Source organism: Coloeus monedula (genome assembly GCF_965178545.1).
Source record: "Coloeus monedula genome assembly, chromosome: 29".
In the NCBI taxonomy this organism is placed as follows: domain Eukaryota; kingdom Metazoa; phylum Chordata; class Aves; order Passeriformes; family Corvidae; genus Coloeus; species Coloeus monedula.
This window is the reverse complement of record NC_138809.1, coordinates 1912932-1938412: the sequence shown is the minus strand read 5'-3', so window position 1 is coordinate 1938412 and position 25481 is coordinate 1912932. Positions and strand designations below refer to the sequence as shown.

At 63.8% G+C, this 25481-nt stretch overlaps 1 protein-coding gene and 1 pseudogene across 2 annotated transcripts in view; one reads left to right on the top strand and one right to left on the bottom strand.

Moving 5' to 3' along the window:
• The window catches only part of LOC309583076 (low affinity immunoglobulin gamma Fc region receptor II-like), a 158548-nt pseudogene extending 133776 nt beyond the window's left edge, over positions 1 to 24772 (top strand). Inside the window, exons 3-4 of the transcript in view lie at positions 23948 to 24031; positions 24678 to 24772. The product of the transcript in view is annotated as a low affinity immunoglobulin gamma Fc region receptor II-like (transcript). The remainder of the gene's footprint in view (positions 1 to 23947; positions 24032 to 24677) is intronic.
• Positions 3570 to 11758, bottom strand: VSIG8 (V-set and immunoglobulin domain containing 8; the record flags this gene model as incomplete). The annotated part of the gene is made up of 7 exons (XM_082298742.1): positions 3570 to 3741; positions 4820 to 4973; positions 5308 to 5430; positions 6670 to 6834; positions 7788 to 7989; positions 10270 to 10445; positions 11710 to 11758. The coding sequence occupies 7 exons, from the start codon at positions 11756 to 11758 to the stop codon at positions 3570 to 3572; spliced, it is 1041 nt and encodes a 346-aa protein (XP_082154868.1).
• Positions 24773 to 25481: the final 709 nt, after the last annotated feature.

The following is a 25481-nucleotide window of genomic DNA, read 5'->3' as shown; positions in this document are numbered from 1 at the left end:
GCGCGGGGCGCCGGGCGCTGGGGGGGGCGCTGGGGGGCGGGGGGGGTCAGTGGGGGGCCTGCGATGGGGTTTTGGGGGGGTCCCGGGGGGTCAGGACAGGGACAGGTGGCCCAGGGAGGGGGTTTAGGGGTCCTGGGATGGGGTTTTCGGGGGGTCAGGACAGAGAGGTGGGCCTGGGAGGGGGTCTGGGGGTCCTGGGATGGGGTTTTGGGGGGTCCTGGGATGGGATTTTGGGGGTCCCGGGGACTCAGGACAGGGACAGGTGGCCCAGGGAGGGGGTCTGGGGTTCCTGGGATGGGGTTTTGGGGGTCCTGGGATGGGGTTTTGGGGGTGCCAGGGGGGTCAGGACTGGGCTGGGGAGGGGCTGGTGTTCCAGGGAGGGAGTTTGGGGGTCCTGGGATGGGGTTTTGGGGGTCCCGGGGGGTCAGGACTGGGCTGGGGGGGCTGGTGGCCCCGGGAGGGGGGTTGGGGGTCCTGGGATGGGATTTTGGGGTCTCGGGAGGGTCAGGACTGGGCTGGGGGAGGGGCTGGTGGCCCAGGGAGGGGGTTTGGGGGTCCAGGCTGGGGCTGGAGGGTCTCATCGGGCTCCAGGAGGGGGGGGGGGTGTGAGATGGGGTTGGGGAGGGTCCTGGGGCGGTCCAAGCCGGGACTGGGAGGTCCCCAGGGGCTCCTGGGGGGTTTTCGGGGTCCCGGCTGGGGCTGGGGGAGGGTCCTGCATGATCAGGAACGAGGTCGGGGGGTCCTGGGATGGGTTTTGGGGGGTCCCAGGGGGCCAGGAGTGGGCTGGGGGAGTTCCTGGTGGTCCGGGGGGGGCTTTTCGGGGGCCAGGCCGATGCTGGGCTGGGCTTGAGGAGGGGTCCAGAGGTTCAGGCCACGTCCGGGGGGGGTCTGGGGGTCCCGCTCCGAGGCGAGGGGGGGTCCACAGGCCTCCAGGTCGGGGGGGTTTGGGGGGGTCGAGGCCGGGGTCGGGGGGTTTTGGGGGGGTACCTGCGGGGGGGGGCGGGGCACGGTCCAGCACTGCATGCGGGGGGGGCTGAACGCGTCCTCGTACTGAGCAGGGGAAGAGGGGGAGGGGTCGCTTGAGAGCCGGGACCCCCCCAGAACCCCCCCGGGACCCCCGGTCCTGGTGCCCCCCCTTTGTCCCCCCTCTTTTTCCCCCATCCCCCCCTTTTTTACCCCCTTTTGCCTCCCCTTTGCCCCTCCTTCCCCTCCTCCTTCCTTCCCTTTCTTCCCCCCACTCTCCCCCCTTTTCCCCCCTCTTTATTCCCCCTTTGTCTCATTTTCCCCCCCTTTTCCCTCACTTTTCCCCCATTTTTCCCCCCCTTTCCCCCCGCCCCTCCCCCACCTGCCCCGCCATGTTTCGTTGCCCGGCAACCGCCGCCAGCGCCCCCTGGCGGCTTCTGCGGGCTCTGGAGGAGGGGCGGGGCATATGACGTCATCTGCGATTGCCCGCCCCGATGACCACGCCCCCCCCCCGGCGGGGCCCAGCGCCCGGACGGCGACAGGAGGGGACAGGGAATAAGGACAGGAGGGGACAGGGATGGGGACAGGAGGGGACAGGGACAGGAGGGGACAGGGAATAAGGACAGGAGGGGACCGGGAATAAGGACAGGAGGGGACAGGGACAGAAGGGGACAGGGACAGGAGGGGACAGGAACAAGGACAGGTCCCCTCCTCACCCCCTCAGCCCCGTGTCCCCCACGGGAGGGGACAGAGGCCACCTCCGGCCGCAGCGCTCCCTGAGAGGGGCGGGCTGGGGACACGGCTGTCACCTCCGGGGACACGCCGGCCATCCTTGGCCTGGAGCGTCCTGTTCGGCTCGTCCTCTCCTGTCCCCGTCCCTGTCTCATCCCCTGTCCCCGTCCCTGTCCCCGTCCCCTCCTGTCCCCGTCCCTGTCCCATCCCTGTCCCATCCCTGTCCCCATCCCCTGTCCCCGTCCCTGTCTCATCCCCTGTCCCCTCCTGTCCCCATCCCTGTCCCTCGTGTCCTGTCCCCTCTGTCGCTGTCCCCTGTGTTCCTGTCCCTGTCCCCTCTGTCCTCATCCTTGTTCCATCTGTCCCCTCCTCTGTCCCCCCGTCCTCACGCCTGTCCCCTCCCCTGTCCCCTCCCCTGTCCCCTCCCCTGTCCCCCCACATCACCACACTCCCCCTCTCAATTCACTCGATTTTATTCCATTTCCTTCTTCCTTTTCTCCTTTTTTTCCTGTTTTTGTTTTTTTTGTGTGTTTTTTGGGTTTCTTTTCCTTTTGACTTCGTTCCGAACCGCAATTCCCGGTGCCGGCGGCGCCTCGACCCCTCCCCCCCCCCCCCCAAAAAAAAACCCCAATTCCAAAATGTGGGGGCACCGGGGGTGGAGCCGTTTTTTGGGGCCGGGCCAGCCCCGAGCCCGCGGTGACAGGCGGGTGACAAATAAATCCGGCTGGGAGCCCGGCGGGGGTCCTGGAAAACCGGGAAAGGCTCTGGGAATAGGGCGGGAAATGGGAACCGGGCCGGGGGGGAAACTGGGAATGGGGATGGGGAACTGGGAGGGTCCGGAAATGCGGGGGGGGGGGGGGGGGGCGTAAAAAACGGGGCCAAACCCCAAAATAAAGCAACAAAACGAGGTGAAAACGGACCGGGGGCGGCGGGAGAGGGATTTTGGGGGATTTTAGGGGGATTTCGAGGGGTTTTACGGTTTTTTGAGGGATGGGAGCCTCTCCTGCCGTCGCTTTTGGGGGCGGGCGCTCGCTGTCCCCGGCGCTGCGGTGGCCCCGCGGGGAGCACCGGGGACGGGATTTTGGGGGATTTCATGGGATTTTCAGGGCAATTTTATAGGATTTTTGGGCGGCTTGGAGGATTTTTATAGGATTTCGCGAGGTTTTTAGGAGTTTTTGTTGGTTGGGAGCCGCTCCTGCCGTCGCTTTTGTGGGCGGGCGCTCGCTGTCCCCGGCGCTGTCCCCGGCGCTGTCCCCGGCGCTGCGGTGGCCCCGCGGGGGGCACCGGGAATGGGATTCCGTGAAATTTCAGGGGAATTTTATAGGATTGTTGGATTTTTATAGGATTTCGCGAGGTTTTTAGGGTTTTTTGATGGTTGAGAGCCGTTCCTGCCGTCGCTTTTGCGGGCGGGCGTTCGCTGTCCCCGGCGCTGTCCCCGGCGCTGCGGTGGCCCCGCGGGGGGCACCGGCAACAGGATTTCGTGAAATTTCAGGGGAATTTTATAGGATTGTTGGATTTTTATAGGATTTCGCGAGGTTTTTAGGCGTTTTTGGTGGTTGGGAGCCGCTCCTGCCGTCGCTTTTGCGGGCGGGCGCTTCCTGTCCCCGGCGCTGTCCCCGGCGCTGTCCCCGGCGCTGCGGTGGCCCCGCGGGGGGCACCGGCAACGGGATTTCAGGGGAATTTTATAGGATTTTTGGACAACTTGGAGGATTTTTATAGGATTTCGCGAGGTTTTTAGGGTTTTTTGAGGGCTGGGAGCCGCTCCTGCCGTCAGTTTTGCGGGCGGGCGCTCGCTGTCCCCGGCGCTGTCCCCGGCGCTGCGGTGGCCCCGCGGTGGCCCCGCGGGGAGGGGACACCGGGCGGTGGCCGCGGGCTCACAGCGCGGGGCAGGGGACCTGGTGGCGGATGCCGTCGTTGCAGAGCAGCGCGGCCGCGCGCTCGTCGCCGTCGCCGTGCTGGCACTGCATGTAGCTGATGCCGTGCGGGGAGTACGAGTGGTGGGCACAGGCCGTGCACGGCCGGGGCATGGTGCCACCCGTGCTGCTCCTGCGGGCACAGTGACAAGCGGGGACACGGTGTCAGAGGCAGCGGTGGCGCTGCTGGCTGCCCGGCGGTGCTTGGTGGCACCCGGTGGCACCCAAAGGGGCAGCGGCTCGGCTGTTGGTGCCCCTCTGGAAGCCACCTGTGGGTGGTGGCACTCACCTGTAGCTGGTCACCCCTTGGTGACCGTCGGTGCCCTGTGGCACCCGCCCGTACCTGGTGGCACCCCTTGGTGTCCCTCTGGCACTCACCTGTACCTGATGCCACCCACCACGGGTACCTGGCAGCACCCAGTGGCACCCACTGGTGCCTGTTAGACCCCAGCGGTGCCTGGTGGCACCCTGAGGTGACCTGCAGTGGCCCCTGGTAGTGCCCGTGGGTGCCCAGTGGTTACCAGGTTACCCAGTAGTGCTCAGTGTCACCCACTGGTGCCCAGCAGCCCCCAGCAGAGCCCAGCAGCACCCAGTGGTGACCACTGGACCCCAGGGGTGCCCAGTGGTGCCCAGTGACAGTGACTGGTGCCCATCAGCCCCCGGCAGAGCCCAGCAGTGCCCAGTGGTGCCCTTTGGACCCCAGTGGTGACCACTGGACCTCGGTGATACCCACCAGTGCCCAGTGCTGCCCAGTATTACCCACTGGTGCCCGTTTGGCCCCAGCCATGCCCATCAGTGCCCGGCAGAGCCCAGCAGCACCCACTGGTGACCACTGGAGCCCAGTGGTGCCCATCAGTGCCCAGGGATGCCCCGTGGAGCCTCTGGCTGCCCATTTGCCCCCAGTAGAGCCCAGTGGCCCTGACTGGTGCCCTTTGGGCCCCAGTGGTGGCTGTCAGTGCCCAGTGGTGCCCAGCAACACTCACTGGTGCCCACCAGCCACCAGCAGAGCCCAGTGGTGCCCAGTACAGCCCAGCAGAGCCCAGTGCCACCCCATATCCCCACTCTGTCCCCCCGTGCCCACCTGCAGTCACTGCAGCCCCTTGGACCCTCCTTGCGCTGCTAGCGGGTCATCAGTGCCCCGTGCCAGTCACTGGTGCCCAGTAGAGCCCAGTAGAGCCTAGTGCCACCCCGTGTCCCCCCGCAGTGCCCACCTGCAGTCGCTGCAGGCGCGCTGGCACTCCTTGCGCTGGTAGCGGGCGATCAGGGCCCAGATGAGCAGCCCCAGCAGGCTGAGGAGGAGGAGGGAGCCCAGGATGGAGCCCACGATGATGCCAGCCTGGCGCCCACCTGCCGTGGGGACACACCCTGTCACTGCCGGCCTCCACCGGCTGCCCGAGGCTCCGGGCATGGCTCGGGACAGCCCGGTGCCACCCTGGAGCCCAGAGCCACCCCTAGTGCCAGCCCCGGGGCACACTGGCACCTGGGACATCCACAGTGCCACCCAGAGCCAGCCCCGGTGCCACCCTGGAGCCCAGGGACACCCCCGGAACCACCCAGAGCCAGCCCTGGTGCCACACAGAGACACCCGTGATGCCACCCAGAGCCAGCCCTGGTGCCACTCACGGGGCCTGAGGCTCAGGTTGAGCTGGCACTCCCCGTGTCCCCCCTGTGTCCCCAATGTCCCCCCGATGCCACTCACGGGGCCCAGGGCTCAGGTTGAGCTGGCACACCGAGTACCCGACGCGGTTGGTGACACGGCACTGGTAGGTGCCAGCGTGGGCCACGGTCAGGCTGCGGATCAGGAGGTCACCCGGAGCACGGCCTGGGGGGGACAGGTGGCACTGTCACCTGGGTGGCACTTGGGGCCCAGGGACGGGGTGTGTGGGGACATGGAGGGACAGGGACACAGAGGGACAGGGACACACAGGGACATGGGTGCTCAGGGACACACAGGGACACACAGGGACAGGGATATGGACACACAGGGACACAGGGACACGGGCACATGGGGATATGGGCACTCCGACATGGACACAGGGACGTGGACACACGGACATGGGGCACACACGGGTATGGACACACAGACACGGGCACTCAGGGACACGGACACTCAGACATGGACACAGGGACATGGGCACACACAGACAGGGACACACGGACACAGGGCAGACACAGACATGGACACACGGACACGGGCACATGGACACGGGCACTCAGACACACGGACACGGGGCACACGCGGGTATGGACACACGGACACGGGCACACACAGACACGGGCACACACAGACATGGACACACGGACACGGGGCAGACACAGACATGGACACATGGACACGGGCACATGGACATGGGCACTCAGGGACACGACCACTCAGACATGGACACAGGGACATGGGCACACACAGACACGGGCACACACAGACATGGACATGGGGACATGGACACACAGACACAGGCACTCAGGGACACGGGCACTCAGACACGGACACACGGACACAGAGCAGACACAGACATGGACACACGGACACAGGGCACACACAGACATGGACACACGGACACGGGCACTCAGGGACATGGGCACTCAGACACGGACACACGGACACGGGGCACACACAGGTATGGACGCACAGGGACATGGAGCACACAGCCCCCCCCACCCATGTGCACCCACCCCCCCGTGCACCCCCAGCCAGGGACCCCCCCTGCCCCCCATGGCCACAGCACGCCCTTGGATGGTGCCCCCCAATCCCCTCCTGAAGCCCCTCGAGTGCCCCCACATGCCCCAGGGGGTTCCTCACGCACCTTGCAGGGTCCCCGAGGGCAGGGACCCCCTAAAGCCCCTCCTGAACCCCCCAAATCCCCTCCCGAGCACCCCCGGAGGGGTCCGGCACCCACCTTGCAGGGACTCGCTAAAACCGCTCCTGAACCTCCCCTCCCGAGCCCCCCCGGGGGGTTCCTCATCCACCTTGCAGGGTCCCCGAGGGCAGGGGGCCCCTAAAACCCCTCCTCAACCCCCCTAAATCCCCTCCCGAACCCCCCTGGAGGGGTCCGGCACCCACCTTGCAGGGTCCCCGAGGGCAGGCGCCCGCCCCCGTAGCCCTCGGCCAGCTTTGCCCATTGGTAGGAGAGGGGCGCGGTGCCCCCCCGGCTGAAGCAGCGCAGCAGCACCGACCCCCCCTCGATCAGCTCCCCCTCGCTCCAGCACTGCGGGGCCGCCGGTTTCTCTGCTGGGACACGGACACCGTCAGGGGACACCGCGGGGACACCCGGGAGGGTACAGGGACACCCGGGAGGGACACTGGGAGGACTGGGGATACTCGGGAGGAGGAATGGGACACCCGGGAGGGACACTGGGAGGACTGGGGATACTCGGGAGGGGACAGGGACACCCAGGAGGGACACTGGGGGGACTGGGGATACTCGAGAGGGGGAATGGGACACCCGGGAGGGACACTGGGGGGACTGGGGATACTCGGGAGGGAGACTGGGACACCATCAGGAGTAGCCGGGAACAGGGGATGAGGGATGGGGGAGAGGAGGGACAGGGATGGAGCCACAGTGGAGGGGGACAAGGGACAGGAGCCACTGCCAGTGCCACTTGAGGGGACACCGTCAGTGCCACCAGGGGCCACTCAGGAAGGGGGGTGGGGAGGGGGACGGGGGTCACTGTCAGGGCCACCGGGGGCCACCCAGGAGAGGGAGCACAACACGGGGAGAGAGGGGATCACCTGGAGGGGGACACGGGACACTGTCAGGGCCACCTGGATGGGGGACAGGGAACACTGTCAGTGCCACTTAGAGGGACGCCGTCAGGGCCAGCCAGGAAGGGGACTTGGGAGGGGGACAGGGGACACCATCAGGGCCACTTCAGGGGACACTGTCAGGGCCACCAGGGGCCACCCAGGAAGGGGGACATGGGAGGGGCCAGGGGACACCACCAGCGCCACCAGTGGCCACTCAGGAGTGGGAGCACAACACGGGAAGAGAGGGGATGGGACAGGGGACACCATCAGGGCCACTGCGGCCACCCAGGAAGGGGGACCTGGGAGGGGACAGGGGACACCATCAGTGGCACCAGGAGCCACCGCAACGAAGCAACACCATCTCCGCATGTGCAAGCGGCGCGGGGAGGGGGGGACAGGCGGCACCGGGGCCGCGCCGGGAGCGATGGCCTCACCTTGCACAGTGACAATGACCTCGTGCACGGCCACCGTGTTCTTCTTGACGCGGCACTGGTAGGTGCCGGTGTCGCTCTCCTGCAGGTCGGCCACGCGGATGGAGGCGTCGCGCTGGCCCGGGTCCGTCTGCACGAAGGCCACGCGGTCCTGCAGCCCCGAGCCGCTGCCGTAGTTCACGTGGTGGTCCTGGTAGGACAGGAACTGGGGACACGCGGGGACAGCGTCAGGGCGGCGTTGGGGATGTGGGGAGGGTGGGGTTTGGGGGTAGGGGTTGGGTTGGGTTTGGGTTGGGGTAGGATTGGGTTTGGGTTGGGGTTAGGGTTGGGTTAGGGTTGGGTTTGGGTTGGGTTTAGGGTTGGGTTAGGGTTAGGATTGGGTTTGGGTTGGGGTTAGGGTTGGGGTTGGGTTGGGTTTAGGCTGGGTTAGGGTTTGGGTTAGGGTTAGGGTTTGTTATGGTTTGGTTTAACCTTGGGTTAAGGTTTGTTGGGTTGGGTTTGGGTTTGGGTTGGGTTGGGGTTAGGATTGGGTTAGGATTGGGTTTGGGTTGGGGTTAGGATTGGGTTTGGGTTGGGTTTAGGTTGGTTTAGGGTTTGGGTTTAGGTTGGGTTAGGGGTTGGGTTTGGGTTGGGTTTAGGTTAGGGTCAAGGTTTGTCAGGATTTGGTTTAACCTTTGGTTAGGGTTGGTTGGGTTGGGTTTGGTTTGGGTTAGGGTTGGGTTTAGGTTAGGGATAAGGTTATTAGGGTTTGGTTTAGCCTTGGGTTAAGGTTGATTGGGTTGGGTTAGGGTTAGGGTTTGGTTAGAGTTGGGTTAGGGTTAGGGTTGGGTTTAGGTTAGGGTTAAGGTTTGTTGAGGTTTGGTGTAGCCTTGGGTGAAGGTTGGTTGGGTTTGGGTTGGGTTATGGTTAGGGGTTGGGTTTCGGTTTGGTTAGGGTTGGGTTAGGGTTTGGGTTGGATTTAGGTTATGGTTATGGTTTGTTAGGATTTAGTTTAGCCTTGGGTTAAGGTTGATTGGGTTGCATTTGGGTTAGGTTTAGTTAGGTTTAGGGGCTAAGGTTAGGGTTAGGATTAGTTTGGGTGTGGAATCTGGTTAGGGTGGGGTTTTGGTTAGGGTTAGGGTTAGGTGTGGAATCTGGTTTGGATGGGTTATGAGGTCAGAGTTTGGTTTTGTGTAGGATTGAGTTTACGGTTTGGGTGAGCTTTAGGTAAGGGTTAGGGCTGGGATTAAGGTTGGCGTTGGGGTTAGAGTTAGGTTTAATTGTGTTTAGGGTTGGGTTTGGTCTTTGTTTGGTCAGGGTTTGTTTGGGTTAGGCTTAAGGTTGGGGTTAGGGTTGGGTTAAGGTCAGTTAAGGTTAGTTGGGTTTAGGTTTGTGGTTTGGGTCTGTCTTTGGGTTAAGTTTGGTTAGAATTTGTTAAATGTCAGGTTATTTAGTGTTGGGTTAGGGTTTGGTTAGGATTAGATTGTTTTAGGTTTAATTAGGTTTGGGTTGGGGTTGGCTTTAGGCTGGGTTTGTGTCAGGGTTAGGTTGGGTTATTTTGCAGTAGGATTTGATTACGGTGTTGTTAGGGTTTGGTTTGTGTTCTGTTAAGGTTGGGTTCGGGTTAGTTTGGGTTAGGGTTAGTTGGGATTGGGTTAGGGCTGGGTTTAGGTTTGGTTTTGGTTAGGGTTGGGGTTAGAGCTAAAGGTTGGGTTTGGGTTAGTATTGAGGTACTTTTGGGTTGGCTTTGGGCACAGTGGGGGTTTCTCAGGGCAGGGGAGGCTCAGCAATGGCTCTTCCTGCCTGTTCCTGCTCCTTCCCTGGCCTCCCTCTGGCCCTGCCTGTCCCAGGCCTGGCCCAGCCTGTCCCTGCCTGTCCCAGGCCTTTACCAACCCCAACTGTCCCTGGCTGGTTGTTCCCTGCTCTGCCTGGCCCTGCCTGGCCCTGTCTTGTCCTTCCCAGTCTGTCCCTGCCTGTCCCTGCTCCTTCCCAGCCTGGCACTCCCAGACGCTGCCAGACCTTCCCTGCCCTGCCCATCCCTGCCCGCCTTGCTCAGAACCTGCAGAGCCTGCCCGTCCTTCCCTCTCCTTCCCATTCCTGCCCTGGCCCTGCCTGTCCCTGCCTGCTCCACTGGGCTCCATCTGATCCCATCCTAGCCCCTGCTTGTCCTGCCTGGTCCTTCCCTGTCCTTCCCTGCCTCTCCTGCCTGTCCTGCCTGTCCCTGTCTGGTCCTTCCCATCCCAGCACTTCCAGACCCGGTCTGGTCCTTCCCTGTCCTTCCAGACCTTCCTGCCCTGCCTGTCCTCCCTGTCCTGCCTGTCCCTGCCTGTCCTTCCCTCTCCTCTCTCCCTCCCGTCCCTGCCTGTCCCTGCCTGTCCTCCCTGTCCTGCCTGTCCCTGCCTGTCCCTCCCTGTCCTGCCTGTCCCTGCCTGTCCCTCAGCTTGGCTGAGCCCCAATCCCATCTCTCCACCCCCCAACCCTGTCCCACCGTGCCCGAGCCCCTCACCACATTCTCGGGGCCGGGTCTCTCGGGTGTGATCTGGATCCACTCAATTCCCACACCCTGGGGACCGTTGTCCTCGGGCTCCAGGACATAGGGACAGCCCAGCTTGACCGAGTCGCCCTTGGCCAGGTACAGAACCTCCCGGCCCTTGCCGTTGATCCTGACGGCCACGAGGAGAGCTGGGGACAGAACAGCACCGTCACCCCCCGAAACAGCACCCAGAGCACGCCCCGACCCCGCTCTGGCACCCCCCAGCCCCACATCTGCAGCTCCTCACCCATGCGAAGCAGGGATGAGGCACAGAGACCCCAAACCTGTGCCTCAACATCCCTGACCCCACACCTGCACCCCCCAACCCACAGGGGACAGGATGGGGAAGGGACTCATCACACCCCAAACCTGTGCCCTGACACCCTCCTGACCCCACACCTGTGGCCCCCAACCCACAGAGGACAGGGGCCCATCACCTGTATCCTGGCACCCCCAAACTCCATACCGGCAGCTTCTGACCCACGGGAAGCAGGGATGGGGCACAGGGACCCCAAACCTGTGCCCTGGCACACCCTGACCCCACACCTGCAGCCCCCTCCTCCACAGGGCACAGGGACTGGGCACAAGGACCCAGCACCCCCCAAACTGGTGCCCTGACACGCCTTGAACCCCACACCTGCAGCTCCCCATTCTCAGGACACAGGATGCGTTGCACCCCAAATTGTGCCCCAGCACATCTGTCAGCACCTCACCCGTGGGTCACAGGGACGCATCACACCCCAAACCAGTGCCCTGACACACCTTGAACCCCACACCGGCAGCACCCGACCTGAAGAGAGCAGGAACCCATCGTCCCCCAATTCTGTGTCCCAATGCAGCTGGCAGCACCCCCAGACCCCACAGCTGCAGTTCCCCACCCGCGGGAGCAGTGGCAGGGCACAGGGACCCATCGCATCCCAAACCTGTGCCCTGGCACCCCCAGACCCCACAGCTGCAGTTCCCCACCCGCGGGAGCAGTGGCAGGGCACAGGGACCCATCGCATCCCAAACCTGTGCCCTGGCACCCCCAGACCCCACACCTGCAGTTCCCCACCCGCGGGAGCAGTGGCAGGGCACAGGGACCCATCGCATCCCAAACCTGTGCCCTGGCACCCCCAGACCCCACACCTGCAGCCCCCCGACCCCGCACCTGCAGCCCCCCATCCGCGGGTCGCATCTCCCACATCGGGCGCCCACAGGGGTGTCCCGGGTTGGTCCCGGTCCCCTCGGGGCTGTCACCCCCCGGCAGCCCCAGCGACACGTCGGGCTCGATGCCACCTGCCCTGTCCCGCACGGGCAGGACCCCGGTGGTGGCCGCAGGTGTGTGACCACGGGGCGCGCCCTGCGCTCCATCCCGGGGCTCGCAGCCTCTCCGGGATCCCTCGGGAAGCCGCGATCCCGGGATCCTCCTACCTGGCAGGATCCCGAGGAGCAGGAGCAGGCTGGCGCCGTGCCCTGCCATGGCGCTGCGGCCGCGGAGGAGGAGGAGGAGGAGGAGGAGGAGGAGGAGGACGCAGGAAGGCTCCGAGGCTCCGAGGGCACCCGGCCCGTGCGGGGCCCTTTTAGGCGCTGGGCCGGGGCCGCTCCTCCCCGTGGGGAGGATTCCTGTGGGATGAGTGAGTGGCTCCGAGCTGTGCGTGGCTGCCGCCCTGCTCCGCTCCTACCCCCTAATTAGGCAGCGCCCGGCCCGCCGGACCCCGGCCGGACCCCAGTGGGACACCAGGGGACACCAGGGGGACACCCCGAGAAAGGGATGGGGATGGGATGGACGTGGCCCTGCTGTGGGCGCTGAGTGGGGACAGTGGGACGAAGCCACCAGCAGCTGGAGGTGGCAGCTCGGCCCCACGGATCCCGAAAGGATTCTGGGTTTGGAGCGGGACTCGAAGAGCTTAAAGGTGTGGTTGGAGCGGGGGTTTAAAGGCAGCAGATCCCTCCTCCGGACCTGCCCCTGGGCTGGCGGGCACTGGCGGTGGCAGCGTGGGGACCATGGCACCTATCGAGCCCACTGGTCACTGCATGGGGACGTGGTGGCGTGGCAGGGACGGGGACAGGGCCATGCTCAGATGGGACAGGAACACGGCAGGGATGGCGGAGCTGGAACAGGGAGACACAAGTGGATGGAAATGTTGGGGCCAAGGACATGGCAGGGATGGAGGAGTTGGGACGGGATGGACGGAGGAGTGGGACAAGGCCACGGCATTGGATGGAGGTGTTGGGGACAGGGACACAGCAGGGGATGGAGGAGCTGGGACGGTGACACACGGCAGTGGATGGAACTGTTGGGGACAAGGACACTGACAGGGCATGGAGGGGCTGGGACAGGGACGTGGCAGCAGGTGCAGGAGACGGGACAGGGCCACGGTGGGGGATGGAAAAGCTGGGACAGGAATGGATGGAGGAGCTGGGACAGGGCCATGGTGGGGGATGGAAGAGCTGGGACAGGGATGGATGGAGGAGCTGGGCCAGGGCCAGGGCAGGGGACAGAAGAGCTGGGACAGGGACACAGAAGTGGGGGGAGGAGTAGGAACAGGGACAAGTGACAGCAGGTGTTGGGGTGACACCAGGGGGGCTCAGCCCCATGGGAAGGCCCTGCCAAGGGCACTGTCCCTGCTCGTGTCCCTTGAGGCCACACAGGAGACATGGACAGCGTGAACAGGGGGACACAGGGACGTGGACATCCATCAGTGACACGGGGGCACAGGGACATGGGAGCTCAGGGACACGGGCACACCCCGACACTGTCACCCATGCCCTCCCCCAACCTGTGTGCCCCCACCCCCATCCAGGGACCCCCCAGACCCCACATGCTCCTGGGGTCACAGCGCCCACCTGGGACAGGTGGCCCTGTCCTTGGCCTTGGCCTGGGGGTGGTTGAGCCCCCATCCCAGGCTGTGACCCCTGCACTGGGCTGTGACCCCCCTGAGGGGCTGTGACCACTGCACTGGGCTGTGACCCCCACCCCAGGCTGTGACCCCCCCAAGGGGCTGTGACCTCCCCTTTCTGTGCTGTGACCCCCACCCCAGGCTGTGACCCCTGCAATGGGTTGTGGCCCCCAACCTGGGCTGTGACCGCCCCACCAGACTGAGAGACCCACACCGGGCTGTAACCCCCACTCTGGGCTGTGACCCCCCCTTTCTGTGCTGTGACCCCCCCCCCAAGGGGCTGTGACCCCCACTCTGGGCTGTGGCCCCCCCAAGGGGCTGTGACCCCCCCTTCCCGTGCTGTGACCCTCACTCTTGACCGTGTCCCCCAAACGGGACTGTGACCCCCACCCCAGGCTGTGCCCCCCACTCCGTGCCGTGACCGCCCCACGGGGCTCTGCCCCCCACCCTGTGCTGTGCCCCCCACCCTGTGCCATGTTCCCCCTCTGCGCCGTGTCCCCGCTCCGGTGCCAGCTCCGTGCCCGGCTCCGTGCCCAGCCCGGCCCGGCCCGGCCCCGCCCGGCCCGGCTCTGCCCCGCGGCCCCGCTCGGCCCTTCCGGCCGCTCCGGGACTGCCCGAGCCGGCTCTGCCGCTGCCCCGGCGGGGCCAAACCCCGGCCCCGAGGCCATGGACTGCTCCAGTTCCCGTCCCAGTTCCCAGTTTAACCCTTCCCGGCTCCCGCTGGGAACTGGGGCTCGGCCGGGCACGTGCGGAGCCGCGTCTGTGATTTTGGGGGGGGCCCCGGGGGCCGTGACGGGGCCGTGACGGGGCCGGGGCTCGGCGGGGACGGTCCCCGGCCGGGGACAGCGCCAGCCCCGCTCGGCGCGGTGGCTTCGAACCCCTCCGGGCTGGGCCAGGCTCAGAGTGAGCCACGGTGACACGGCCGGAGCGTGGCCGGGGCGGGGTGGACACCGGGGATGGACACGGGGGGTGGAAAATAGGGATGGACACTGAATATGGGCACTGGATATGGGCACTGAGGATGGACAATAGGGATGGACACTGGATATGGGCACTGGGGATGGACACTGGGGATGGACAATAGGGGTGGACACTGGATATGGGCACTGGGGATGGACACGGGGCGTGGAAAATAGGGATGGACACTGGATATAGGCACTGGGGATGGACACGGGATGGACACTGGATATGGGCACTGGGGGTGGACATTGGGGGTGGCACAGGGGACGGACACTGGGGATGGGGCTGGGGTTGGAAAATGGGGATAAAAAACAGGGATGGACAATAGGGATGGACAATAGAGATGGACACAGGGAGTGGTACAGGGGATGGCACTGGGGATGGACACCAGAGATGGACACTGGGGGCGACACTGAGTGGGGACACGGGGTGGCACAATGGATGGACAACAAGGATGGCACTGAGGGTGGCACTGGGGATGGACAAGGGGGATGGGGCTGGGGGTGGACAATAGGGATGGACAATAGGGATGGCCCTGGGGGTAACACTGAGCAGGGACACAGGGGGTGACACAGGGGATGGGCACTGGGAGTGGACACTGGGGGTGAAAATAGGGATGGACACTGGATACGGACACTGGGGATGGACACTGGGGGTGACACTGAGAGTGGACACAGGGGGTGGCACAGGGAATGGACACTGGGGATGGACACTGGGGGTGGCCCTGGGGGTGGAAAATAGGGATGGGCAATAGGAATGGACACTGAATATGGACACTGGGAGTGGCACAGGGGATGGACAATGGGGATGGACACTGGGGGTGGCCCTGGTGGTGACACTGAAGATGGACATGGGGGATGGAGCTGGGGATGGAAAATGGGGATGGACACTGGGGGTGGAAAATAGGAATGGACAATAGGGATGGGAACTGGGGATGGACAGCAGAGATGGACAAAGTGGGTGGCACTGGGGGTGGACACTGTGGATGACAATGAGGATGGATGTGCAGGATGGCACTGGGGATGGAAAATGAGGATGGACACTGGGGATGGACACTGGGGATGGACACTGGGGATGGACACTGGGAGTGGACACTGGGGATGATGCAGGGTGGACGATGGGGGATGGGACTGGGGGTGGACAATGAGGATGGAAAATGGGGATCGACAGTAGGGATGGACACTGCAGGTGTCATTGGGGATGTACGATGGGACTGGACACTCGGGATGGACAGGTGGAATGGAAAATGGGAATAGACACTGGGGATGGACACTGGAAATGACACTGGGAGTGGACAATGAAGATGACACAGCAGATGGACACTGGGGGTGGACACTGGGGGTGGATGCAGTGGTCAGCATTGGGGATGGACAGTGGGGATGGACAGTGGGGATGGACAGTGGGGATGGACAGTGGGGATGGGCACAGGATGGACACGGGACGGACAACGGGGATAGGCACTGGAATGGACACTGAGAGTTGATAATGGGGATGGACACAATGGATGGACACTGGGAATGGATACTGGGAATGGATACTGGGAATGGACACGGGATGGATACTGGGAATGGACATGGGATGGATGATGGGGGTGCACAGTGGGGATGGACATGGGATGGCACTGAGGATGGACACTGGGAATGGACAGTGGGGATGGACAGTGAGGATGGACACAGGGGATGGACAGTGGGGATGGAAAATGGGGATGGACAATGGGGATGGCCAGTGGGGATGGCCAGTGGGGATGGCCAGTGGGGGTGGCACAGAGCACTGCAGAGGGGGTAGCACTGGTGACAATGGCCTGGGTGTCCCCAAGAGCTTGGTGGCCACTGGGGCTTCCTCAGGGCTGGGGCTGAGGTGGCTGCTGTGTCCCCAAAAGGGACACCCAGCCCTGCAGTGCCCGGCCCTGTCACACCACAAGGTCACAGCAGAGCTGGAGCAGAGATGGGATGGGACAAGGACGGGAAGGGACAGCGAGGCCACAGCCTCGTCCTCCCTCTGCTCCAGCCTGGCCTGGCCTCGCCTTTCCCAGCTCTCCTTGTTTTCCAGCTGCTCTGACAATTAATCAGAGCCACTCCTGCGGGACCCGGCAGCTCCCGAGGCCCTGTCCCCATCCCCCTGGAGGTGACACCTTTGCATCATCCCCTGGTCCCTTTGCTTTGGCCCTGAAGGAGCTTCAGCTGCAGGGACCGAGGTGGCACCGCGGTGACAAGGTGGCACCGGCAGGGCTGGGGGTGTGGGGGGGAGAGCCCGCGGGGACCCTGCCCTGGGGCTGGGGGCACCCTCAAACAGCCCCAGTGGATTCGGGGACAGGGCAAGGGACAACCTCCACCCCCAGCGTGGGGCAGGTGGCACAAGGAGCCTCAGGGCTCCTCCAGCCCTGTGGGCAGCTCCTGAGGCCAGGGAAGGATGGGAAACACCACGTGCTCAAAACCAGCATTTAATTAAAAAAAAAAACAGATTAAAAATACCGATTAAAAAACGGAAGCAGAGCCCCAAATCCGTGGAGATTCGGGCTGGGCCTAGGAGAGGGCTGCGTTGGCTCGTCTCTGGGCTTTGCGCTCCACCTGGGCACAGTACTTGTCGGGCATTCCAGTGGCTCTGCAGAGGAAAGAATCCATCAGGCTCCCGATGGCTCTGGGACCGTGGCCCCGCAGCAGGTGCCGTTTGCTGAGGATGCAGAGGGAGCTGGGAGGTGGCCCAGGCTGGGACACCAGGAGAGCCCCGGGCTGGGGACAGCGATGGTGCCCAGAGCACTTCAGGTGCCAGCTCCGCTCCCGCAGGATGCTCATCCCATCCATTCCATCCATCCCATCCCATCCCATCCCATCCCATCCCATCCCATCCCATCCCATCCCATCCCATCCCATCCATCCCATCCTGCTCATCCTGCTCATCCCATCCCATCCCCCCCAACCCCAGCCAAACTCTGCTGTGCCACACCCAAACCTCTCCCCGCGGGCATTTTTGGGGACAAAAAGCTGCTTTCCCCCACTGTGTTTTACACCCCTCAGCCCGCCCAGGGCTCCAATTTGGCATCCCCTGCCCTGGAATCCGCGCCGAGGATGCGGAGCAGCGCCCAAAACCGGGGGGTGCCCCCCCGTCCGTGCCACCCCGAGGTGAGTCAGGCTGTGGTCGGCCGGAAACCAGCGAAGCTCGCGGTGCCCCCATTTCCCCGGCTGTAAAAATGCGGATAATGACACATCTGGGGCCGCTCTCCGAGGAGTTAATGACTGCCGGGATTACTCAGGTTCCATGGTGACGCGGGCAGGGGTGGGAGCGCGGCATTAACCAAATGCTGCCGCACTTTGAAGGCGTTCGGGGCCGCGAGAATTCCCTCATTACTGCCCGTGTGTCACCTTTCATCCTCCCCTGGAGAATATGAGCAGAATTCCTGCCTGACGAGCCCCGGGCAGCCGCATCAGGGCAAAGGATTCCAGGACGCGCCGGCAAGAGTGGCCACAGCGGGCTCTAATAAAGGTAATGACAGTGGCCGGTGTTTGGGTGAGCTCGGGGATGTCCAGGGCTGGATTTTCAGGAATTAGCTCGGCACAAACAGTTTCCAGCAAATTAAAAAAAAAAAAAAAAAAATTGGGAAAACAACAGGAGGATGGGGAGGGGAAGGTTGGAGCCAGGCTGGAAGGGTGAGCTGGTCCTAAAAAGTGGACAGGCCCTAAAAAGCTGAGCCAGAGGCAAAAAGTGAGCTGGACCTAAAATCTGAGCCAGGCCCAAAAACTGAATTTGCCCCGAAATCGGAACAAGCCCCAAAATTGGAAGAAGCCCCAAAAACCTGAACCAGTCCCAAAATCTGAACCGGTGGCAAAACCTGAACCAGCCCCAAAAACTGAACTGGACCCAAAAACTGTACCAGACCCAAACACTGAATGAGCCCTAAAAACCTGAACCCATCCTTAAATTGGAATAAGCCCCATAACCCGAACCAGCCCCAAAAACCTGAACCGGTCCCAAAAACTGAACCAGTGGCAAAACCTTAACCAGCCCCAAAAACTGAACTAGACCCAAAAACCGGAACCAACCCTAAAAAGCTGAACCAGTCCTTAAATTGGAATAAGCCCCGTAACCCAAACTGGCCCCAAAAACCTGAATTGGCCCCAAAACCTGAACTGGCCCCAAAACCCCAAACCAGCCCAAAATAGGGAACCGGTGACAAAAACTGAGCTAGTCCCAAAATCTGAAGCAGCCTCAAAACTTGAACTACCCAAAAAATCTAAACCAGCCCCAAAATGAACTGGACCTAAAAACCTAAACCAGTGACAAAAACTGAAACAACCATCAAACCTCAATCAGCCCCAAAACCTGAACTAGCCCTAAAACCTCAATTAGCCCCCCAAACCTAAACCAGCCACAAAGGCTGAACCACCCCCAAAAACCTGAACCAGTCCCAAACCCTGAACCAGTGGCAAAACCTGAACCAGCCTCAAAACTTGAACTACCCAAAAAACCTAAACCAACCCCAAAAACTGAACCAGCCCCAAAAACGGAACTGGACCCAAAAACTGAACTAGACCCAAAAACTGAACTAGACCCAAAACTGAACCCGTCCTTAAATTGGAAGAAGCCCCATAACCCAAACTGGCCCAAAAACCTGAACCAGCCCCCAAAACCCAAACCAGTCCCAAAACCTGAACCAGTGACAAAACCCTGAATCAGCCCCAAACCCTGAATCAGCCCCAAACCCTGAATCAGCTCCAAACCCTGAACCAGCCCCAAAATCCTCCTCCCCTTTTCCCTCTCCCAAAAACCCCAAACCTGACTCATCGGGGACACCTTTTAGGACACCGCAGAGGTTCCAAACAGGAAGCGAAGCCGAACAACTCCAAGGAAAATTTGGGGAGGTCAGAACGAGGCTAAATTGGAGCAGGTTGGGTTAATGCGGGCCCTTAATGAGGTGTTGTAATTAGGGCCGGGGATCCTGAAGTTCAGCCGTGCTCCTAAAGCATCCCCGTGCACAAACACACGGCTCCGCTGCCTCTCGCGGGCATTTTGGGATACAGAGGCAGCACTGGACACATTTTGGGGGTAAAGTACCCCCGGCTCTGCCCTAAAGGAGCTTTTTTGGCTGCCGGGAAGGTTTTCTGGGTCTTTTTTTGGGATTTGTTGAGTTTGGGGATTGTTCAGTTGCGGGTGTTCCATGCTCCTTGGCCACACTGCCCATCCCTGATCCCTGAGGTTTTGGGACAGCGCAGTGACAGCCCCGGGTCCCCAAACCCCCCCAGGGCTCGGGCACAGCCTCCCATGAGCTCCCGGACCAGGTTTTTGGTGATGATTTTGAGGATTTTGGGGTTGTTCCCGAGGGAGGGCAGCACTCGGGGCGAGGCTGTGACATCCCGAAGGATCGCGATGAGGATGGAGCCCGAGAGCTGCGGGACAGGACGGGTTGAGAGACCCCAAATCCCCCCAAATCCTCCCCAAATCCCCCCAAAATCCTCGCCAAATCCTCCCCAGCCTGGGGTTGGGGTGGGAAGGGGGGGTCAGGGAACGGCGGAGCCTCAGCTCCAGCAGCAGCGCGGGCACCGGGAGATGCCCCCTGTGCCCCGCCCGTGGCCACCGGGGGCTGGCGGGGGGTGGCGGGAGGGGGACCCGGGGACAGCTCCAGGAGCCGGGGACAGCGGGGCCGTCCAGCGGCAGCGCTGGGCAGCTCCCAGTGCTCCCAGTCCAGCCTGACTGGGGCTGTCCCTCTGCTGTCCCCAGAGTGCCACCTGCTGAAGGGACACCCGGGCGGCCTCGGGTTCCCGATCCCGGCGTGGCTTCCCCGAGCCCATCCCGGCCGGATCTGCCCCGGCTCTGCGCTGTGCGGGAGCTGATCCCGGGCACGCGCGGCTGCGGGGTTTCCTGGGAATTCTCTTTCCTGCGAATTCTCTTTCCTGGGAATTCTCTTTCCTGGGAATTCTGTTGGGAGCTTTAAATCCTGGTCCCAATCCCATGGCCCGGCACTGCGCCGTTTCCCGGGGCCTCGCTCCCAGAAATAGTCCCGAAGTTTGGCTGTGCTGGCCCCTCTGCAGGGGCTCTCCCACAGCCCGGCCCGCAGATCCCAGAGCAGCTTCCCAAATTCGGGCTGTTGGATGGAAGGGTTTGGCACCGAATCGCCCGGAGGTGACGGCGCCAGTCACCGCAGCCACCCCAGAGCCGGGAACTGCTGGGATTAATTAATTAATCCGGGGAATCCAATTAGGAGATTTTGCTCCAGGTGCCTCCGAGATAAGAGATCCCAAAGCCGCCCGGGGCTCCTTGTGGGAGCGCAGGGAGATGGCAGCGCTCCCAACCTCCCGCCCCACAAGGCAAACCAGCTTCCCAAAGCAGTTGGGAGTGCAGCTAATCCCATTCCAGCTTTCCTTGCTCGCCTCCGGAAACCCCAAACGGGTTTGGCAAAGCATTTGGGGCAGATTTGTGGCCAGGGAAAACAGGGCTGAGCCCTAAAGCCGCCCTGGCCCGGGACAGCACCTGGAAGGGGGGAAAGGAGCGGCAGAAGGGGAAGGACATCCCGAAGGCCAGCCCAGGCTGCAAAGTGTCCCCAAGGGCGCGGGGACAGCGGTCCCTGGGCTCTGCCGGGACAGCGCGGGGACGCGCGGGGCTTTTCCTTCCAGAGGCGCGCAGGGGAAGGAGCTGCCGCTCGCTGTTTGTCCCCTCTCGCTGACAGCCGGCCAAGGGCTCGGGGACGTGCGGCGGTGCCGCCCCGTCGCCACGGGCAGCGATCCCGCAGCTGCCGAGCTCCTCGGCCCGAGCTGGAGCCCGGCAGCAGCGGCAGCGCCCCGAGAGCCCCGGCACGGAGCCGGGGCGGCCGGCGGGGGCCCAGCAGCCCAAGCCACGCCAGCGCTGCCCGGCGCTGCCCGGTAGCCGCCGGTGGCCAAAGGCCCGCAGCCGGCGCTCGCCGAGCGGCGCCTGAGCCCCGGAGCCGCTGCGGAGCCTCCGCCGGGCCCGGCCCTGGGGCGGGCGGGCGGCGCCGGGGGGAGGTGCGGGGAGCGTGGCGGGGAGCGGGGAGCCGGGGCAGGAAGGCCCGGCACTGCGGGAGCGGAGTCCTGGGCTCGGCCACTGCCGCAGGTCGCGGCTGCCATCGCGCTGCGAGGGCCGCCACTGTCCCGGGCTGCGGCGAGCGACGGGGCCGATGTGGCCCAAGCGGCTTTTGTGCTTCTCGCAGGCCTGAGCAACCCACAGCCACGCCTTTTCCCCACACAATTCTCACCTTGCAGCGGCTCTAAAGCTGCGAGAGTCAAAGCCCATGGGGTGGGCGGGACCCTCATGTCCTGGCTGCCCCTGGGGCTGGCCAGAGCAGGGCTGGCCAATGCCCATCCCTGCGCAGTGAGGCTGTGGCGTGGCCTGGCCCCACACTTGGATGGCCACTGGTCCCCAGGATCCCCCCTGCAACAGGGACCCCCCCAGAACCGTTCAAGGGAATCCCCAGAACCGTCATCCCTCAGGTCAAGACCTGCCACCTCCCCCAGCCTGGATATGTCACCCCTGGGAAAGGATCCCCCCAGGACGTGTCACCCCCAGCACAGGGACCTCCCCAGGACAGGACCCCTCTGGATGTGACTCCCCAGGTCAGAACCCGCCCCCGTCTGACTCTCAGCACAAACGGCCTCTTCCTTCTGCTGCCGGAGAGAGAAAGCAAAGGGGTGGGGGGGGGGGCACAGCCGGACACCCCCATCCCCCATTGCCCCCTCAAACTTCCCTGCACCCCCCGCACCCTTTTTTCTCCCTCCTCAATGTCCCCTCAACCCGTTCCCTGCTCAGGAGCTCCCCAGGATCGCTGGGTCAGGGGCTGCTGGGGGTGACAGGAAGATGATGGAAAAAGGGAAAGAAATGGAAATGAAGAGAGGGAAAAGCCCCTGTGGGGCGTGGGGGGCACAGACCCAGAGCCCCTCGGAATCTGCCTGGGATAATCCCCCGGCCACGAGCACCTTGGGGGGCTCTGGGTCTCTGTCCCACTCTGCACTCTGCACCCCACCCTGCACCCACCAAGGGCCCCCAACACGTTAGGAGGAGATGTGACATCGCTTCCTTCCTCTTTGGCCAAAGAGCCTCCACCCAGTGGACAAGGGGCCCCGGCAGCGTGTGACAGCCGGCCCGGGTGGCCGGGGACAGCGGGATGGCCGGGAAGGTGGCGCTGCTCCTGTGGGGTGAGTGCCCCAGGCACGGGCCTGACGCCCCGGGGATGGGCCCTGGTGAGGCAGAGAGCGGTGGGGAGGGGGCAGAGGGGGGCTGCGGGGTGCCCTGAGGTCCCCAAGGCCAGCAGAGCCCGAGCATGGGCATGGACCCCTTAAATGTGACCGGCGTCGTGGGGTGGCTGTGGGGAACAGGGGACAGGAATAAGGGGACAGGAATGTAAGGACGGGGATGTGGGGACGGGCACGATGGGACTGGGCCAGGCGTGAGGACAGGGGCAGGGAGAAAGGGCCAAGCACCAGGGAGATTTGGTGGTGGTGAGAGGAGCCGTGGGGCTGCTGGAGGTGACCTGGGCCAGCACCGGGTGTCGGTCACGTCCCCATGCCTGGAGGGGCCACGGTGTCCCCATGTCCTGCCTCAGCCCAGGGTGACAGAGGTGTCCCCATCCCTGAGACCTCCGTGCCACACCGTTGACCCCGTGGGGACAGTTTGGGGACAGCCCCACACTCCGTGCCCCGGGTGCCGCTGTCCCCGCGCTGCCACCCCCACCCAGCCCTGTCCCTTCTCCCTTCCAGCCCAGACCCTCGGCCTCGCTGGTGAGTCCTCCGGGGGATGCCACGTCCCCGCCCCGCTGTCCCCATCCCGCACTGGCCCTGGCAGGCTGGTGTCCCCTGTCACCCGCAGGCGCCCAGACCACCCAGCTCCTCGTGCAGCCCCCCTGGACGCCGCCGGTGCTGTGGGACCGGGTGACACTGACCTGCCAGGGCTCGGGCACCGCCGCTGCCACCACCTGGTACAAGGACGGGCAGCGCTGGTGGGAGGAGGGACCCGACCGATTCCTTGTCACCGAGAGTGGCACCTACCTGTGTGACAGACCCGGCACCGGGCGCAGCCCCCCCGTGAGCGTCTTAGATGGTGAGGCGGGTTGGGTGTCCCCAGGCTGGCACCCGCGGGGTCCCCGAGGGCTCTGGGTGGGCTCCACTCCATGGGCCACCCCCCCTTACAGCCGCGAGGTGCGCTCCGAGCGGGGGCCGTGCGGAAGAGCAGCGCCCGGCTCCGCATCACGGTGCGCAGTGAGTGCGGGGATGGGTGCGGGGAGCCCCAACAGCCGCCACGGGTCCCTCAGTCCTGCCTGGGAACCCCCATGCTTTCCAGACACCATTTCCGGTGCCCCCGCACCCCTCCCTGGCGTGACCCATCTGCGACATCTCACCCATCCCACTCTCACCCCCCCATCCCTGCGCCCCTCTCCCTGTGCCAGCCCCTCCCCCCGGCCTCAGCCCTGCATCTCCCCCAGGAGTGCCCGTGGCCAATGCCACCATCAGCCCCGGTGCCCTGGCACAGCCGGTGCGCGCAGGTGACCCCGTGACCCTGCGCTGCTCGGTGCAGGTGGGCTCAGCCCCTGTCACCTTCACCTGGCTGCACAACGGCAGCGAGGTGGCCCGGGGTCCCCTCCTGGAGCTCGAGGACGTCCATGTGGGACATTCCGGCACCTACCAGTGCGTGGCCACCAACCAGCTGGGACAGGACGGGCACCGCGTCTTCCGGGCGCTCAGCCCCGAACTGGCACTGACGGTGACACCGCGGGCACACTGGGACACAGGTGGGCTCACTCGGGGTCATTGGGATTGCAGCACCCCCGCAGTGACAGGTGACCCTGATGTGTCCCCCTCTGTCCCCAGCAGTGGCCGCAGGGGTCGGTGGTTCCCTGCTGTTCCTGGTCCTGCTCCTGGGTGTCATTGTGGGCTGGCACCGGTGGCATCGCCTGGGTGGGTAACAATGGGGGTGTCGGGGATCCTGAGGGCGGTGGGAAACCCCCCAGAATTGGGGAGGGAATGGGGTGACACCCAGAGTTTGTGACTTGGGGGTGGATGAGCCCCCTCTGACCCCAGCTCAGGGTTCTGGGGGCTTTGGGGTGCCGTTGGGATGTTGGGGGCACTTTCAGGGCTTTTGGGGCAGTTTGGGGGATCCCCCTCCCTCCCGGCCTTGGGGCTCTGGGGGCTCAGGGGTTCTGGAACACCAGGGTGGTTCAGAGCTTCTTGGGGCGCATAGGGGATGCTTGGGGATTCTGGGTGGACTCAGGGGTCCCGAGGGTTTTTAGGGGCCCCAGGGACGCCGCAGTCACCCCACACATTTTCTTTGCAGCCGCCAGGAAGCACCAGGAAAGGTGAGTGGGGGGCTCCAGTCCTGAGCTCAATTTTACCTCCACCCCATAAACCCCCCAAACCACAACCCCCCCCCTTTATCCCCGCAGGGCCTCCCCAGAGCCCCCGCCCGCCCCAGAGGAGGGGTAGGTGCTGTACACCCTCGTTGGGAGCACCCGGAATGCAGGGGGTGAGTACGGGGCTGGGGACAGGGACACGTCACCCACGCGTGTCACCCCCACCTTGATCCCCCCACCGGTGTCTCTTGCAGGGACCCCCCGCATCACTGTCCCCAAGGAACCCCAGGTGACCTACACGGAGCTGCTGGGACCCCACAGGCAACTGTGGGAGCCCAGTGATATTTAAGCGATCATGCTGTGACTCTGCGGGGGAACTGGGGGGCACTGAGGACCCCAACCACGGGCACCCACGTTTGTGTGCTTCCCCTAAAAACTGCCCCTCCCCTCCCAGTGGAGGCACAAAAGACAAAGATCCCAAAGGGCTGAGAGAAGAACAATTTCCGGCAAATTGCACTGAGAGAAGGAAACCAACAGCAACAGCACCAAGATTCCGAATCCAAAGGGTCACAAAAGGAACGATGTCCAGGGAAAGCCCCCGACAAGGAACAAACCCCAAACGCTTCCCCCGGCACGTTTCCTCCACCAGCAGGAACCTGGCAGGGCCCTGGACCTTCCTTGCTTTGATGGCCAAAGCGGCCTTTAGGAGGCTCTGGATTCTCTTGGCCCCTTTCCCAAACCCTCCTCTGCCGTGCTCCCCCACACCATGATGTCACCAGGGCTCTGGGGGTGTTCCCGAGCCTCCCCCTTTCCCAGGGCAGTCGGGATCAGCCCATGGCACAGGGTGGGACTGTGTCAGAGGCAGGAAATGATTGATGTCTTGAGACATTTTGGAACACCCGTGTCTTGACCCTTAGTTCTCTTGGAATCCACTGAAATCCAGGAGCTGGTAGCTCTATGTGTGTTTTTCTACATCTTTTCTTTCTATCTTCTTCTAATCCTCTGTTCACGGAACATTTTGGGTGATGCAACATCAAAATGGTTTAAAGCTTTCTAGG